The sequence below is a fragment of the Hypomesus transpacificus genome, unplaced genomic scaffold (assembly GCF_021917145.1).
Source record: "Hypomesus transpacificus isolate Combined female unplaced genomic scaffold, fHypTra1 scaffold_229, whole genome shotgun sequence".
Lineage (NCBI taxonomy): Eukaryota > Metazoa > Chordata > Actinopteri > Osmeriformes > Osmeridae > Hypomesus > Hypomesus transpacificus.
The window spans coordinates 108,662-126,306 of NW_025813764.1; the positions used below are offsets into that span (position 1 = coordinate 108,662).

The window sequence follows — 17,645 nt, forward strand, 5'->3', positions numbered from 1 at the left end:
GCGGACGCATTACAAACAGTGGTCTGAACCAGTGCGCGAGATTCACAAAAAACTTTTTTGTCGACGTTGTCAGAATCTGTGTATCGGGGAAGAACAGCCTATACCTGCTGTCTCACCGTCTATCATTTCAGATTACCATCGAGGTGAACGGAGATGTAAGGATGTTAATTCAGAGGTGGTGTCCTTCTCTCTTCCGATGTCCTCCTTCCCTCTCTCTCTCTCTCTCTCTCTCTCTCTCTCTCTCTCTCTCTCTCTCTCTCTCTCTCTCTCTCTCTCTCTCTCTATCTCTCTCTCTCTCTCTATCTCTCTCTCTCTCTTTATTGCATCGGATCTTCAAAGACTTGTACCCTATAATTAAGGGGCGGGCTCTGAGTCTCTCCTAAGAAGTCTCGGTGCTCCTACCGATTTTCTTCCAAACTGTCCCGGGACCGAGCGCAACGACTTTCCAACTTCCCTCTCTGCTCTTGGGATATTGTTTCTCAGGGATGGCCGCATCTATTCTGGAGGTATGTTCATGTTTCGGAAACGATTTATTAGTTTTTGCCCATTGCTAGTAGACTACACTAACTGTTGTGAACATGCTGCTTTAATGGACAGATATTTTAAGGAAATTCTCCTATGGGCGGAATTGACAACGGACTTTGTATCTGATCAAGTACTATAGCATAGTTGTTCTCCTAGAATACAGTCATGCGCTATGTGCATATTGCCGATCTGAAAAAGGCAACAAGCTGTCAGATAACGACCCGCTCCAAGAAGGATGACTTTCTGGATGTTAGTTTGACAGATTACTTAACCACAATGTGACATGGCTCTTTGCCACATGAGTTCGGGCTCTTTATCTGCACGGTCCTTGGTAACCGAACCTGATTAGCCTGATCAGACTATTGATAAAACGCGGAGGGTCACAACTCGCAAGCGATGCGAGCACTATAGCACAGTATGCGCTTCAGACATAATGAACTTTTAATTCTGACAGTGTCTCCTTACAAAGCCGGAGAGGCAAGGACATTTTAAATTCTGAACAAATCAAGCCAACATCAAACCCAGAACCCTAATTGTTTCCAATTAGAAGATTCAGATCGTAAAGATAGGCTGATTCCGCCGCTTGAGTAGAAGTTCGAGGCTATATGCTTCGTCTGATCATCTGGCCTGGAGGCGGGAGAGGGTTGAAGCCGTTCCACACAGGCGCATTACAGCGGCTTTATTGCCCTCAGATTGAGCGCAATTAACCTGGAAACGGGAGCTAAAGAAACCGGATACGCCCAAGTTAAACCGCAAGGGGGGCGGGGAATGGTGCTGGTGGTGGGGGGGGAGAGACTCTCAGCCCCCGCGCGCCTCCGGGTGCCGGTGATTAGGTTGAGTGATCTGTAACCTGTGAGAGATGGCCAACGCCGATATTAGACTTTATTTTAAAAATTAACCACATATCATCAAACATGTTCATGCTGATGTCTTAGTATTTTCACTGGAAGTGGAATTACCAGATGATGGCCAAACATTCCTACTGGATTATGCTGTAATCTCTGTGGGTTTCTGAAGAGATTATCAGATTGACTCTGAAAAGGGACACATTAATATGCAGTTTTTCATGGTGGTAATCCTTATTGAAGTCTATTTGCTGCTGCCAGAGGACTGGTGATTTGGGTTTGATCTCCACACATCCAGCCCCCACCCCGGAGCCGTGGGCAGGAGGACCCAGAGAGAGGGCAGTGAAGGGGCCCAAAACCAGCGTTTTAGTTTCAGCTAGGTCCAACCACAGACGTAAATCATAGCACTGGAATATTTTAATATCTGAAGCAGGGCGAATTTTAAATAGTTGAGTTTTTTTGTTACAGAAGTCTGAACATCTAACCTGGAGGGAGAGTGTGAACACACGTCCTCTAGTGTAGGGGACTGGCCTCTGGCACTGGCCTCTGGCACTGGCCTCTGGCACTGGCCTCTGGCACTGGCCTCTGGCACTGGCCTCTGGTACTGGCCTCTGGTACTGGCCTCTAATACTGGCCTCTGGCACTGGCCTCTAATGTAAGACAGTACTGGCCTCTAATGTAAGACAGTACTGGCCTCTAATGTAGGGTTAGACTAGCCTGTAGTGTGGGGCAGTACTGTCTGTGTTGGTTGGGGTAGGTATTGTCCGAATAAGGTTAGGTGTAGGTAGGCGTAGGTGTTGGTAGGGTTAGATGGTGGTACAGTCGGGTATTAGGTGGTGGTAGAGTAGGGTAGGGTTAGGGTAGTGGTAGAGAGAGGTGCTGGCAGAGAGAGGTGTTGGCATGGTTAGGTGGTGGGATGGTTAGGTGGTGGTGGTGGGGTGAGGTGAGGTGGTGCTCTCCTGTCCTCTCCTGTCTCTCCTGTCCTCTCCTGTCTCTCCTGTCCTCTCCTGTCCTCTCCTGTCCTCTCCTTTCTCTCCTGTCCTCTCTCCTGTCCTCTCCTGTCCTCTCCTGTCCTCTCCTGTCTCTCCTGTCCTCTCCTGTCTCTCCTGTCCTCTCCTGTCCTCTCCTGTCCTCTCCTTTCTCTCCTGTCCTCTCCTCTCCTTTCTCTCCTGTCCTCTCCTGTCTTCTCCTGTCCTCTCCTGTCCTCACCTGTCTCTCCTTCTCTCCTTCTTTCCTCCTGGTCTCGGTGGGGACATGAACATAACTCTGAAATGCTTTGTTTGTGCTATTGGTTGTCTTAGTAGAGACTTTTGGCCTAATTGTCGCGGAGACTAGATGTATGCCCCTGTTGTCTTGGTCTCCTCTCCCCTCCTCGCTCCTTTCTTCACCTGCTATCCCCTCCTCACACCTCTCCTCCTTCTCTCCTCTCATCATCTCTCCACCCTCCACTCTGTTACATGTCACAGAGGTAATTAAGCTGTTAAGTATTAACCAGTCCCCCCTCCACCCTCTCTGTGTTAACCCCCCCCCCCCCCTCCCCTCCTCCCAGGAAGAAGCACGCTACGGCTCCAGCCCCCTGGCCATGCTCACCGCAACCTGCAACAAGTTCGGCAGCAACGGCAGCCCGGTAAGAGACTCTGCCACTCCCGGTAAGCCGGTCAGCTCAGCCCCCGGTAAGAAGCCCTACGCCATGACCTCCGACCTCCAGGCCCCTAAGAGTGGGAGGGGCGGCGACGGTCTCACAGACTCCTCCTACGCGGCCTCCTTCGGGGGTGGCGGTGGCCTCCTCACCCCCTCCGGGAGCCCCCCTCTCTCGGCCGGGGGCTACGCCTCAGAGTACAACCCCTTCTCCCACTCCTTTCAGACCGGGGGCTCCCAGGATCCCTCCCTGCTGGTCTCCAAGCCCCACGCCACAGCCGACTGCCTGACCAGCGTGTACACCTCCCTGGACATGACGCACCCTTACGGCTCCTGGTACAAGGCCGGCATCCACCCAGGCATCACGGCCGCCCCCTCCAACCCTACCTCCTCCTGGTGGGACGTCCACCCCAACTCCAACTGGCTGAGCCCCGGCCAGGCCCAGTCGGACGGCCTCCAGGCCTCCCTCCAGCCCGTGGCCCCCCAGGGCTCCCTCAGCCCCCAGCTTCCAAGCTACACCTCCGACTTCACCCCCCTGAACCCGGCCCCCTACCCCTCGGTGGGGCTGGGCTCTTCCTCCCACCTGCTCCAGCCCTCCCAGCACATGCTGCAACAGGACATCTACAAGCCCAAGCCGGGGGCCGGCGGGGGGGGCCTCCTGGAGGGGTCCATGGGGCTGAAGCCCGTCCGGGGGTCCGGGGGCTACGGGGGAGGGGGGGCTCCCACCAGATCCTCCTGCGACTGCCCCAACTGCCAGGAGCTGGAACGGATGGGGGCGTCGGCCGCCTCGCTGCGGAAGAAGCCGGTCCACAGTTGTCATATCCCGGGCTGCGGGAAAGTGTACGGCAAGGCGTCGCACCTGAAGGCTCACCTGCGCTGGCACACGGGCGAGAGGCCCTTCGTCTGCAACTGGCTGTTCTGCGGGAAGCGCTTCACACGCTCTGACGAGTTGGAGAGGCACGTGCGCACGCACACGCGCGAGAAGAAGTTCACGTGCCTGCTGTGCAACAAGCGCTTCACGCGCAGCGACCACCTCAGTAAGCACCAGAAGACCCACGCGGACGCACCGCTGCAGGGGAAGACGGGATTGGTGGGAGGGGAGGGGGAGGCGGACCCTCGAGGGGAGGAGCCTATTGACGGTTCCTCTGCTGGACCAACCGGCGCTGTCCCTGACCCCTCCACCAACGGGGAGGAGGGAGGGAAGACTGGCTCAACGAATGGGGTGGAGAGCAGCAGTGGGCTGCTGGAGATCTAGGCTGGTGATTGGTTGTTTTCGGCCAGTTTTTTGCTGGAATGCAATGTTCCGCATAAATAGTAAACCAAAAAACAGTACGAGGGCTTGTTTACTAAGGATATATTTTCATTTGTTTGCACTCAGTGCCAGGATATCATGTTGGTTATGAAGTATACAGTCTGTGGACCACGCTTGTGCTACCACACGCAAGCACACATACTCATAAACACACAAACACACACACACTATTTTTTGTTTTTTTCTGTGAGACAAACCACTAGTGAAATTGAATCTGCAGAGGGAAGCAGCAGGACGAGTTGGGACTAATGCTACGTACTGCAGAATCATTCATACACAATGTCAGTTATTGTTATAACAACATTATTATTTAGTAGCAAAATGGGTCCTTTTGATACTGCATGAGTTTGGTTGCCAAGAGTGGATATGAAGATACTGTGGTTTTAGTGTCTCAACGTGGTCTGTGTGGTTTCTCTAGTGTCTTGTATTTAATTCCATATTACAAATAATCTAATTTATGTCTTAAATTATAAGCATTAAATATGTCATTTTTCATGCAGACAATGTTATGCTGAATTAATGGTAAGATTAAGTCTGAAATGACCATGGAAGTTAGTAAATTAAGATGTTTTTTCATTAATTTATTGATTATTAAGTTGGTGCTATAGTGTTTGAAGATTTATTTATAGATCTTAAAGTAACTTTTACCAGAAAGACATTTTTATTATTAAACATTTTTTATTTCTTTCATTTTATTTTTCTGTCCCACTTGTCACCCCAGTGGAAACCGTTTGTGGTATCCCATCTTAAGTGTAGAAAATGTCTTCAGGTGTATTATTTTTCTACTTCTGTATTTGTTTCGTCTTTTAAGTTTGTTATTTTGAAATATATCAAATGCCTTAATAACACTATGACTGAGCAAGGTTTGAAAAAAAATTCCTTCCTGTATGATTTGCTGCCACGTTAAATGTTGAAGATCAAGATGGCCGCCACTGTGGGAACTTGTCTTTTCAAATGGTGTACATAGTAAAAGCAAGAGTTTGAGATTGGCGTGTGTGTATCATGGTGTGGAATCATGCCAAGGAGGGGCAGTTGGTGCTTGAGAAAAAAAACATTAAATTTACTTGCAATGCACATTGGTGTTTTTTTTTTCTTTCTTCAAAAAACCCACTACACTTTAAGACAAAATAATCCATTTAAATTATGATCTGTCTCTGTCTCTCTGTAACTCTCCTTTCATCCCTCCTCGCATTTTCACCTCTCTCTCTCTCTCTCTCTCTCTCTCTCTCTCTCTCTCTCTCTCTCTCTCTCTCTCTCTCTCTCTCTGGTTCCCCATTCCTCTCTTTCTACTCCTCTGTCCACCCTCCTACCTCAACTCTCTTCCTCTCTCCTTCTTCTCTCCCCTCACTACCCCCTCTCTCTCTCTCTACCCCCACCCCCCACTCCCCTCACCCACCCCTTCTTCTCTCCCTCTCTCTCTGTGTGTCCTGTCCGCCTCCCTCACTCCTAAACAACCGACCGAATACCTTCATTATCTTCTGCGGCCCAAACAAAGCCTTCTTCTGCAGAGCTCCTGGCCCGACACAATGACCCTCTTTCACAAACCACTGTAGTTACACTCCGCACAATTACCCCAGTCTCCTGCCCCACAGGGGCAATTACTGCCAGTGATGCTCTAAATGATGAGAGCAGGTGGTGGTGGGGGGGGGGGGGGGTAAGTGATTGAGTTGTTTATTGAGGGAGGTGGTTGAACAAAGGATCCTAATTAAACAGAGCAGAAGACGAAAGGCCCCCTGCTCTACAGAGCGGAGGGTCAGGGGTCAGGCTTCTCATCCAGCAGGTCAGGTCATCTGCTCTACAGAGCAGAGGGTCAGGCTTCTCATCTAGCAGGTCAGGTCATCTGCTCTACAGAGCAGAGGGTCAGGCTTCTCATCCAGCAGGTCAGGTCATCTGCTCTACAGAGCAGAGGGTCAGGCTTCTCATCTAGCAGGTCAGGTCATCTGCTCTACAGAGCAGAGGGTCAGGCTTCTCATCCAGCAGGTCAGGTCATCTGCTCTACAGAGCGGAGGGTCAGGGGTCAGGCTTCTCGTCCAGCAGGTCAGGTCATCTGCTCTACAGAGCAGAGGGTCAGGGGTCAGGCTTCTCATCCAGCAGGTCAGGTCATCTGCTCTACAGAGCGGAGGGGAACGGCTGCTCTGCTGTACGGTCCTGCTCCTGGACAGGTAGCCTAATGGAGCTATGCTCTCCAACCCCAGTTGTGGCTAACCTGGGATCAACCGGTTCATTCTTAAGTATTATAACCTGTTCACTTGGCAGACACTATACTGTAATCCAAAGAGAGCTACGGAGGGCTCTTTCCCTGTTGCTAGGCTTACGAAAAAATTACGTTTGAGCATCCACACAAATGACTTACATAAACACAAATTCATTTGTTGTCTTAATTTACGTGTTATTTTTGTTGTTCAGGTCGCACTATAGCGAAGACGAAATGTTGCTAGGCTTCTAGTTCTACCAGCCAGTTCGTTTTGTTGAAACAAGTAGCCAAAGTTGAAACAAGTTATCAAACTATTAAAAACAATCTAAATGATCATTGTTACTTGTAACTAGCCAGAACTAAAATGGACTACATTACGTTAACTAATATCTTGTTCAAACTAAAGGAAACGTAGGCTACCTAGTTTGTTAAAAGGCTTTGGTCTGGATACGTGCACAGACAGGACGCCACGACTGACTAGCTGGCTGGCTGACTTACTGGCTGTTTGAAAGACTGGCTGACTTACGGTCTGACTGGCTGCCTGACTAACTTACTGGTTAGCAAACTGATTGACTGGCTGGTTAACTGACTGGCTGAATGACTGTGCCTAATCCTCCATATACTCTCCCTCATGCTGTCTGTTTCCAATTGAGTCTGTCTAATGAGCTGTGGTTGAGGTGATTTTGTGTCGTATGTCTGGGCGTCCCTGTCATCAGGGTCTGACATGTTTATGGTGGTCTGAGGAGGGCGCTCGGTCCATCCACAACATGAAAGCCCTGGGGGGTGGGGGGGTGGGGGGGGTGGGGAGGACTAGGGGTGTGGCTGGCAGGCGTGTGGGCCTGGGGGTGTTGTGTGTGTGTGTGTGTGTGTGTGGAGGGGGTCAGTGGCTTCCAGCATGTTCCGCTGTCGTTCCCCTCACAGTAGTGGTGGTGCTGGTAACCTTACGCTATTTATACTTTTTATTTTGTAGGCCAGGAAGAATTAAGAGTTTCTTCAAGTGAAGCCATAAAAAGATAAATATATTCTGTGACAGAAAAAAAAAAACTCTGGTCAAAACTGTTCCATATGTTTCCACACCCTGCCCTCCCCCCCCCCCCTCCTTCCACCAACCCCAGCACAGGACTACAGTAGGAGGATGTTAGTTTATGTACCATCACATTTATACTCATTGGCAAACGTTTATTCAGAGTCCTAAACTGAGTGGCAAATTCAAAATATGCCACAACAAACCTTAAACCTTCAACTGTTCTTCGACTATATGATTTATAAACCTTCATGGAGTAATTAACTGTCCCTCTCTGCTGTCTTCCTAGAACTGTCAACAATGACGTCAGAAATAAGTGTTTTTATGCTAATGGTCCTGTCCTTCCTGCTCTAATCTGCAGCTGGGTGAGAACTGAAGGAAACAATGCTGGGCAGAGACAAAGTCAGGACGCTCTGAGCTGCCCCACCCTGGAGGAGGAGGAGGAGGGGGGAGGGGGAGGGGGAGGAGGAGGAGGAGGAGGAGGAGGAGGAGGAGGAGGGGGAGGGGGGAGGAGGAGGAGGGAGGAGGAGGGGGTAGGAGGAGGAGGGGGAGGGGGGAGGAGGAGGAGGGGGAGGGGGGAGGAGGAGGAGGGGGGAGGACAAAGACACAGGTGTCTGAAGGTGTGCCTGGCCCGTAGCCCGAGGTGGAGGGAGAGAGCGGAGAGCCGCCAGAGAGGGGAAGCGGGGGGAGAGGGGGATACTGTATGCATGTCCAGGGGCTCTGTCCCCAAAGCGGTTAAAAACAAGATAAGGACTAAGACAGGGGTATGTGTGTGTGTGTGTGGGGGGGGGGGGGGGGGGGGGGGATCTGTGAACAGTCACATGACTATGAGGTCAGAGGGTTAGGTTTAATGAGGAGTATTTGAAAGCATTTGAGAGGAATCGAGGTGTGTTTGGTTCGAGGGACACATCCGTTGGTTTTGTCAAAGTCAAGTATTTGCCAGTATTTTCAAATAGTAATTGAGCCCGGTGTGGTGTGTTGATGTGGATGTAGTTAAACTCCACCCTCAAGAAGCAGCTCCACCAGGCGCACCACTAAACGAAGCCATTTTGTTTATAGGGAATGTGGGAGGACTGTGGGAGAATCTGTGCTCCTTTAAAAACATAATATGCTTCCCATTTAATGGTCTCCGGATGACAAATTGCTTCCAGGGTAAAACAAAGTTAAGAAAATTACACGTGTGACACTTTAAAAAAGACATAATTGGGTCCCGGACGTTCATATTTTATAATTAAATTACACACTAATGCATACAGGAGTCAAGACACTTGTGTGTGTGCACTCTCCTCCTAATGCGAAAATGAAGCTGAATGAATGCTTAGTGCTTAGTTATACTGGATCCCTCTCTCTCTCAAGGGGCCTTGTGGTTGTCCCGGAAAGATGCCCCTCTCTCTCTCTAGGGGAGGAAAGATCATCGTCCAGGAAAGATGCTGGCTGCAGGGCATCTCAGATGTGGACGAGCAGGGCAGAGAGACAGAACGAGCATTGGGGTTTGGTTGAGTTTCATATCAACCTCTTTGGAAAGTCTTGTTCATTGACAAGGAGAAACGCAGATACTCACAGACTCCAGTATAGGCAAATACTTCTTGGAGATGGTTGGAAAAACACTTAAAGAATTGGTGCCCATTACCGCCTAATGCCCTTACAAATACACAGAGAACTCATAAATGGTTCTTTCCTTTTGAAAACGCTTACTATGGATGATGGTATTCTGACTGACGAGCAGACCAAACCATCCTTTCTGCTTTTTTCATCTCAGGCCACTAAATACTTCCTTGGAACAGTTACTAGGAAGGGATTTGAGGGAGCTGGGAAAGGGGGGCCGAGGCAGGGGGGCTGGGGGGCTGGGGGGCTGGGGGGCTGGGGAGGCAAGAGAGGGGGGCAGAGTGTGACAGGGAAACAGTGAATCCTGGTCCACTAAGTAGGACAACACAATGACTGTAATCTCATATCAACAGCTCAACTCAGCAATAGATGGAAAGAGAAAGACTGCAGGTTTGTAAGGCACAAGGGAGAGAGAGAGATAGGGAGAAAGAGAGTGGGAGAGAGAGATAGAGAGAGAGTGGGAGGGAGGGAGAGATAGGGAGAAAGAGAGTGGGAGAGAGAGATAGAGAGAGAGTGGGAGGGAGAGAGAGAGAGTGAGAGAGAGAAAGAGAGAGAGAGAGAGAGAGAGAGAGAGAGAGAGAGAGAGAGAGAGAGAGAGAGAGAGAGAGAGAGAGAGAGATGTGGGTTGGCAGCAGAGCGGGTGCTGGCAGGGTCCTGGTGGTTCAGGCGTCCAGTGAGAGGCGCCAGTGTGTCCGGTGGGGGCCCTGACCATGAGCTGCTTCACTCCCCTGGAGCCATGGCCACAACCCCCCCCCACACACACACTCCACACACACACACCACACACACTCCACACACACACTCTACACACACACACTCCACACACACACACACCACACACTCCACATACACCACACTCCACTCGTACACATACGCACATATATACAGTTCACCCACACCAAGTGCACACACACACCACGTACACACACACACTACGTGCACACACACACTACATACACACACACCACGTACACACACACAAACAGCCCCCCACTCACACAGACACACGCACAGTCCACACACACGGATACACACCACTGGGACACACTCACCACGTACACACACATAACACGAACACACACACACACGCCACCACCATCCCCCCAAACCCACTGGCTGGCTGTGCCTCTCTGAAACTGCTGCTGCATGTTTATTTAATATCCTGAAGAAATTGAAATATCTTTGTGGGTTAACAGGCACACACACACACACACACACACACTACCACCACCAAATATAAATAAATAAAATAGAATAATAATATTCTCTTGATGTCAGGCCAAAGGCAGACTGAAAACCCTGTTGTGTTTTAGCGTGGTGTGGCTAAGAGGGGGAGGGGCCTGGGGCTCGTCACAGCTGGGGGTCGTCATGGTGACAGACGCTCAAACTGAACTCTGGAATCTCCTCGATTTAACTGAAGTGAATTTCAAGTCTTTTGACTTAAAGTGTCTCTCCGGGACACTAGGAAAATGAGAGATGTGTCTGAATGTACGTTATATATTTAGATTTTAAGTTGGATTGAAGGTGTATAAGATTTGTTTTAGACTTTAGGTGTGATTGGGTGTATGTATACATATGTGTGCAGTATAATCTGAACTACAATACAAGGAATACAAATTTGCAGGTAGAAATGTTGCTGGATACTGTGTTGTATGAATGGGAGGCATAAGAAATATAACATAGTGTGCATCTGCAAGCAGTGTCCTGAGTGTGTTTGTGTGTTAAGATACGTGCAAGTCTTATCCTGAGTGTGTGTGTGTGTGTGTCTATAATGACCCGAGGATCATTACAGAGCAATTCTCTCAGACAGAAATCCCTTAAACAGCCTGGGGTTTGGACTCTCCGCTCTCCTCTCAGTCTCCTCTCTCCCCGAGAGCCACCAACCGCTGCCGCCGCCAAAAATAACACCGGAGCGCCATTCAAACCCGCGCCTCGCCACGACCGACCCTGCCGCGGGAGACGGATCAAAACACACACAAAAAAAGGAAACACATCACGTGGAGAAGGAAGAGACGGGGAAAAAATACTGTCCATATATCGTAACGCTACGAGTGAGTCACTTCGAGATAAACTGATGACTTTGGCAAAAGCACAACCACACATACCTATACTCCCCAGGCCAAGTGTGTGTGTGTTTGTGTTGTTTGGGGGGGGGGGGGGGGGGGGGGGGGGGGGGGGTTATGGGTATGTGCGTATGTGTGGTGCTTGTGCGTGAGTGAGCATGTGTTATAGTTAGCATCGGATCAAAAGAAATGCCCAAGGCTTTATTTATTTATTTCAGGTCACAATCCACATTGACCATAACTCCAAATGAGAACCCCAAACGTCATAAGGGTATATGAGAGGGGGGAGAGAAAAAAGGAGGCGAATATTTTTTTTTCAAACACTGCAAGTGATGAAAGGTTGCATAATGTGCAGGAAAGGGGTTTGGCCTGAGAACGGCTCGTGAACGTTTACAGCCATGTCGTCGTTTTTTCGTCCAACAGTCCCATAATACAGCATGTAAATACTTATCCAACCGTCCCATAATACAGCATGTAAATACTCATCTAACCATCCCATAATACAGTATGTAAATACTCATGCAAGCACCGCCCGTTTTGCCCGTCGCTTGCAAAGCAGGTGCGCGGGAAATGAATGAATGAAAGACAAAATGACAAAGATGGAGACCCACATCTCGTCACAGGGTGATCTCGCGCTGTTGCATAGCTAAACCACCTTGCAGTGACGGCGGAGTGGAACGGGCTCAAACCGAGATCGGACTCATTACAGACAGCATCCGCGAGCCCCTGAGGCCCTCGTGGACTGACAGAGTCCTGACAGGGGAGTCGCTCGCTCTGAAAGGCCACGTACAATAAAACTTAGTAAATTACCTGGCGCCCTCTAGAGGTAAAACCGAGAGTTACAGAGTTTCAGAGGAGCGTCTTCGCTACCTTCTCTCCGGGTGATTGGGTGATTATGTTCTGGTTTGTACTATAGTATGTTCATTGAAGATGCAATATTAACTGACAGTCATCGTGTAATATAATTCAATATAGGTGATCTAATAACCAGTCTCAATCGTGCAATGTTGGATCCTTTGTCTAACTCACCAGGCGGCCGGAGGGGAATCGGAGCGCGCTGCATTACAAAACGAGTATCCCCCTCAAACAGGCCAATGAGCAGTCGAAAACGAGTAAGGTTCACAGTGCGTCATCACCTCTCCAAACAACCGCATGTTCGCTCGTTGGGACGGTGAGATAGCGGTGTTTTCTCATGTCGCTGCCTCGTCCTCCGCGGAAAACATCGGCTGATGAAAGCAAGCGTCTCTTTTTGGTGGGGCGGACTGGCAATCCGGAACCGATTGGCTCTATCTTCGTCTGTAGGGGATGACCGACGAGATAGCACCAGGCAGCTGCAAGAGTAACGCTGGGAGCTCTAGGTAAGCATGTGTTAGCAGTCTCGCTAGCTACCTAACCGATCTGTTCTCAACTGTAAGTATGATTCGCCAAAAAATAGCATATTTTTAGCATTGAATTGTCACTATACTGTTATCTTATTGTGTATATACCTACCTGGTATAGTTTACTAAAGACTCCTTGGCTGTCACAACATCTACAGTGTTAAACATAGGGTTAGCTGCCGTTAGCTTTGAAACTAGCTACTCGAGACTAGTAGTCTATGACTATGACCGATGATGCATACAGACCGGGCCTGTTTGTAAACACTAGATAACGTTAGCTAGCAATTTAATCCCGAATCGACATAAATGTACAGGTGGATGTCGGTGTATCCGAATGTCATCGGAATGCCGATCGTGTCTTCTCCTCTCGTTCCCGTGCCAGTATTGAGCAAATGCTGACTGTGAACCCCGGCAAGACGCCCATCAGTCTTCTGCAGGAGTATGGAACGAGGATAGGCAAGACTCCAGTGTACGATCTGCTTAAGGCAGAGGGTCAGGCGCACCAACCCAACTTCACGTTCCGCGTGTCCGTGGGAGACATCAGTTGCACCGGTCAAGGCCCAAGTAAGAAGGCAGCGAAGCACAAGGCAGCCGAGGCTGCCCTGAAGATGCTGAAAGCAGGCGCCGGCAGTTCTGTTGTCGTTTGTGGAGGAGGAGAGGCGTTCGTTGCGGTGGAGGCGGCAGTTGACGGAGAGAGGTGAGCAGTGACTGTTTCTGCTCTGTACAGTACATTGACGTTTCAACCATTTAGCAGGCGCTTTTCTCCAAAGCGACACACAAATAGCGCTCATAGAAAATGAAGCAGAAGGTTAAGGATCAGAAGTGATAGTTCCCACATTAGGCTGTTTCAGTGGTCAGAGTCTACAAAAGAGCTGTATTTACCAGGCACAGTTACGTTACGGGACAGTAATGTGTTTGACGATCCTAATCAGGGTTGCGTGCCAGCTCCATTGTCTCAGATTGTTCAGTGCTCGTAGACTGACTGTCCTGTATGTGTAGCCCACCATTAGAGATGAAGACTTCCAGCAGCTCGTCCCAACAGTCTGAGTGCAACCCTGTGGGAGCTCTCCAGGTGAGTCTCCCCCCTCCGGTGTCCCCTCACCTGTCTCCTGTCTCCCCCCGCCTGTGTCCCCCCTCCTGTCTCCCCTCTCTGGTCTCCCCTCACCTGTCTCCCCTCTCCTGTCTCCCCTCGCCTGTCTCCCCTCGCCTGTCTCCCCTCGCCTGTGTCCCCTCGCCTGTCTCCCCTCACCTGTCTCCTGTGTCCCCTCACCTGTCTCCCCTCACCTGTCTCCTGTCTCCCCTTGCCTGTCTCCCCCCTACTGTCTACCCTCTCCTGTCTCCCTTCTCCTGTCTCCCCCCTCCTGTCTCCCCTCTCCTGTCTCCCCCTTCTCACTCAGTCTCGCCCCTCTCCCCCTGTCTCACATACACACACACACACACACACACACACACACATTGTCTGCGGTGTTGGGGATGCCTGGAAATCAAGCAATATAATGATGATGATAATGGGGGGAATTTGAACCTGAAACCTCTAAATCGGTAGTCAAATTTTCTGTCACTGAGCTATACCCATCCCCACACATGGTATAATGTGTACTGTACATGGTGTGTATTATGGATGGTGTGTATACAGGGTGTGTATTATGGATGGTGTGTATACAGGGTGTGTATTATCCATGGTGTGTATACATGGTGTGTATTATGGATGGTGTGTATACAGGGTGTGTATTATCCATGGTGCGTGTCGTGAACCTGCGTGTTCCCCAGGAGCTGGTAGTGCAGAAGGGCTGGCGCCTACCAGATTACACCGTCACCCAGGAGTCGGGACCCGCTCACCGCAAGGAGTTCACCATGACCTGCCGCGTCGAGAGGTTCATAGAAATAGGTGCTGTGTTCTCCACGAGGATTCATAGAAATGGATTGAAATAGATATTTGTTCCTACAGAGAGTTTTGAAGAAATGAGTGATGTTAATATTGTAGTTGAGATGTAATTGTTGCTTTTTGTACCACTACCTTTTGAGTTTTGTTGTTACTTGTTTTACTGTTATTGACTGTTTGTATTTGTATTTTATGTCTTTTTTTGTGCTTTTGTTTGGCACCTCAGTCAGCTTTGCTGTGTTAGAGTGCTTTATAAATAAAATGTAATTACTTATTTTACTCTACTCTGTTTTCCTGAACTCTACTGAACTCCATACTGACCTGGTTTCCTGTTACACAGGAAGTGGCACTTCTAAGAAGCTGGCCAAGCGGAACGCGGCCGCTAAGATGCTGTCCCGTATCCATGATGTCCCTGTTGACCTGAGGAGCAGCCATGAGGCTGAGACTGAGGAGGACACCTTCACCATGGTAACACCTTCACTATGGCAACACCGTCACCATGGTAACACATGGTGGGGGCACACACTTTCACCATGGTAACACTTGGGGGCTAGGTCCTGGGGGGCTAGAGAACTCTGCACAGGCCTAATGACAAACATCCAGGTAAACCACCAAGGGGTGAAATATTGTTCTGTTGAAAACACTAGTGGTTTTGCTGCACGGTTCCATACACCAAGTGGTGAACAACAGCGACCCTTTGTTTTGTGTCCTCGGCGCAGCACATGGGCAGCCGAGTGGAGTCAGGGAAGTGTAAAGGTCTGGGCTGCACCTGGGACTCCCTGCGTAACTCTGCTGGGGAGAAGATCCTGCATCTCCGGAGCCACCCCCTCGGCATGCCCAGCTCCAACTTCTGCTCCCTGCTCAGCGACCTCTCAGAGGAGCAGCGATTCGACATCTGCTACCTGGACATAGGTATGTCCCCATTTCTCCCTCACCCCCTCCCTCTGCTACCTTTACATAGGTGAGGGTTCCCTTTCAGTCTCTCTCTATCTCTCTCTCTTTACCGTGACAGTTTGAGAGATATGCGATTGATCTGATTGGTTGTCTTGTCTCCCTCCCTCACTTCCAGAGGAGCGCAGTCTGAGTGGGCTGTGCCAGTGTCTGGTGGAGCTGTCCACTCAGCCAATCACAGTTTGCCACGGCTTCGCCCCCAGCCAGGACGCCGCGCGCTCCAGCGCGGCCCACAATGCACTTCAGTACCTCAAGATCATGGCCGGAGGGAAGTGATGTCATCCTCCCCAACGCCTGGAACTCTGGCGGAATTGACTGCGGGAGCGGACGGATGTGACCGTAGCCACGGAAACGACCCCTGCGGACCGCTTTAACCCCGAATGAGTAATGAACTGCCCCAGAGGGGAGGAGAGACTTTCCCCTCGGCCAATCAGGAGACCTGATATTTATCTCTTCGTCTTCGTGCCTCTAGATGTCCTCTGGAAGAACCCCTATCTGCCTCCCCAGATCCCCTTACCTGCCCCCTTATCTGCCCCTAAACCCCAAGGAGACAAGGACTCAGATCACGCCAGCCCAGACCCAGGCCTTTAGCCCAGGCCAGAACCAGACCTTTAGCCAGGCCAGGACCAGAACCAGGCCTTTATCCCAGGCCAGAACCAGACTTTTAGCCCAGGCCAGGAGGAGACCCTGGCCCTTTATAGCCCAGGCCAGAACCAGGCCTTTAGCCCAGGCCAGACCCAGGCCCTTTATAGCCCAGGCCAGAACCAGACTTTTAGCCCAGGCCAAAACGAGACCCAGGCCCTTTATAGCCCAGGCCAGAACCAGACTTTTAGCCCAGGCCAGGACGAGACCCTGGCCCTTTATAGCCCAGGCCAGAACCAGACTTTTAGCCCAGGCCAGACCCAGGCCCTTTATAGCCCAGGCCAGAACCAAGCCTTTAGCCCAGGCGCTTATTGGACTCCAAAATGCCTCCTGCTTGCCTTCAGATTATGTGCCACCATATCCACCTGTAGCAGGAAAAAAATGATTTGATCCGTCAAATATGTAATTATTGGACTTGTGGAAAAATTATTCCCGAAATGAGTTTGACACTCAACAGTATCTAGACTGATTTCAGTTTGAGAAGATTTGAACTTCTGTTCCCCTGATGACTCTGGTGAAGGCAAATACTAAGAATCTACCCCAAACTACCACCTCTGCCCTTACTGCCAGACCTGTGCTCATTGCCTTGTCAGATAGATTAACTTAACTGAAGTTAAGATTAGTAACTAGTGGTTTGTCTGTTATGGACACAGTGAGCTACCTCCAGGATTTCCTGCATGCCTCTTTTAACCTGAGCAGTGATTCTCCCGGGCTTGGTGGTGCTTGGTACACTGGCATCATGCCCACTGCTTTGTACTTGACACCACTGGCATTAACTGTGTGGCTATTTTGTAAATTGACCAATGGTTATGTGTTATGTATGTCTGTGTTTGCTATAACCCCGTTTGAAACTGTATTTTGGTCCGACACGGCCCAGTGTTAGGCTTGCTTTGAGATGTATGTCAATGTAGTCTCTGGCATGTTGTTCACAGTAGTAGAAAGCAGGTTTTTTTAGTGGACAAACTTGATTCTGAAAGGTCAAGAAAATAACACCTACACTTTACATTCCTCGCATCGTCCTCCCCCACTTCCCCAGTTCTGAATAGATCATGTTGTTGCTGTGTCTATCTTTAGGCCAGTAGATGTCACTGTGCTTGTTCATCCCGCGTCAGTGGAACACTTTTTCACAAGGCTCAACCCCCTCACCGCCATTCATCAAGTCACGGTAGTTAATCAAAGATTCTTAGATTTAGCATCTTAATCTGGATTACAGTTTTATATTTTCTCTCAGCATCGGTTAAATCCACACAACTGTATCTTTTGTCCCAATCTTCACTCCTCTGTTTCTCTTTTTTATAAATGGCTGAGGATTGTCTTACCTCCCCGGTAACCAGGCACTCGCCTGCCTCATCCGGCCAGGTTGCCGAGGGCCCGCAGGTGTAGTTGCGGGGAAAGTAACCGTGGCAACCGCCCTGACCCACTCTGCCTTGTTTTATCTACCTCTGGAAGGGTCACATTGTTGGTAAAAATATTGTTGGTGTCGTCCGACGCATTCGTCCCACCTATTTTTTTTCGGAAAGCAGATGCCAATAATTAAGCTCTTCCACTGATATGTTAAATTGGTCTGTTTTAATTAAATGTGTTG

The 17,645-nt window shown here is 49.8% G+C and overlaps 2 protein-coding genes across 3 annotated transcripts; both read left to right on the top strand.

Annotated features, from left to right (window-relative positions):
• Positions 1-425: 425 nt before the first annotated feature.
• On the top strand, positions 426-5,385 carry sp7 (Sp7 transcription factor). Its single transcript, XM_047014245.1, has 2 exons — positions 426-506; positions 2,920-5,385. The coding sequence occupies exons 1-2, from the start codon at positions 486-488 to the stop codon at positions 4,261-4,263; spliced, it is 1,365 nt and encodes a 454-aa protein (XP_046870201.1). The 5' UTR covers positions 426-485; the 3' UTR covers positions 4,264-5,385.
• Positions 5,386-12,336: 6,951 nt separating this feature from the next.
• Positions 12,337-16,455, top strand: tarbp2 (TAR (HIV) RNA binding protein 2). Of its 2 annotated transcripts, none has more exons than XM_047014241.1 (7): positions 12,337-12,564; positions 12,900-13,282; positions 13,585-13,657; positions 14,356-14,473; positions 14,808-14,935; positions 15,187-15,379; positions 15,537-16,455. In XM_047014241.1, the coding sequence occupies exons 2-7, from the start codon at positions 12,978-12,980 to the stop codon at positions 15,692-15,694; spliced, it is 975 nt and encodes a 324-aa protein (XP_046870197.1). In that variant the 5' UTR covers positions 12,337-12,564; positions 12,900-12,977; the 3' UTR covers positions 15,695-16,455. The 2 variants fall into 2 exon arrangements, with proteins under 2 accessions (XP_046870197.1, XP_046870196.1); XM_047014240.1 differs by having other exon boundaries at positions 12,968-13,282.
• Positions 16,456-17,645: the final 1,190 nt, after the last annotated feature.

Bases quoted from the DNA above. Each gene is read 5' to 3' on its own strand.
- sp7 (XM_047014245.1), top strand. From the start codon at position 486: ATGGCCGCATCTATTCTGGAG. The intron at 507-2,919 runs GTATGTTCATGT...CCCTCCTCCCAG, and splicing joins TGGCCGCATCTATTCTGGAG to GAAGAAGCACGCTACGGCTC.
- tarbp2 (XM_047014240.1), top strand. From the start codon at position 12,512: ATGACCGACGAGATAGCACCAGGCAGCTGCAAGAGTAACGCTGGGAGC. The intron at 14,474-14,807 runs GTGCTGTGTTCT...CCTGTTACACAG, and splicing joins CGAGAGGTTCATAGAAATAG to GAAGTGGCACTTCTAAGAAG. The intron at 14,936-15,186 runs GTAACACCTTCA...TCCTCGGCGCAG, and splicing joins AGGAGGACACCTTCACCATG to CACATGGGCAGCCGAGTGGA.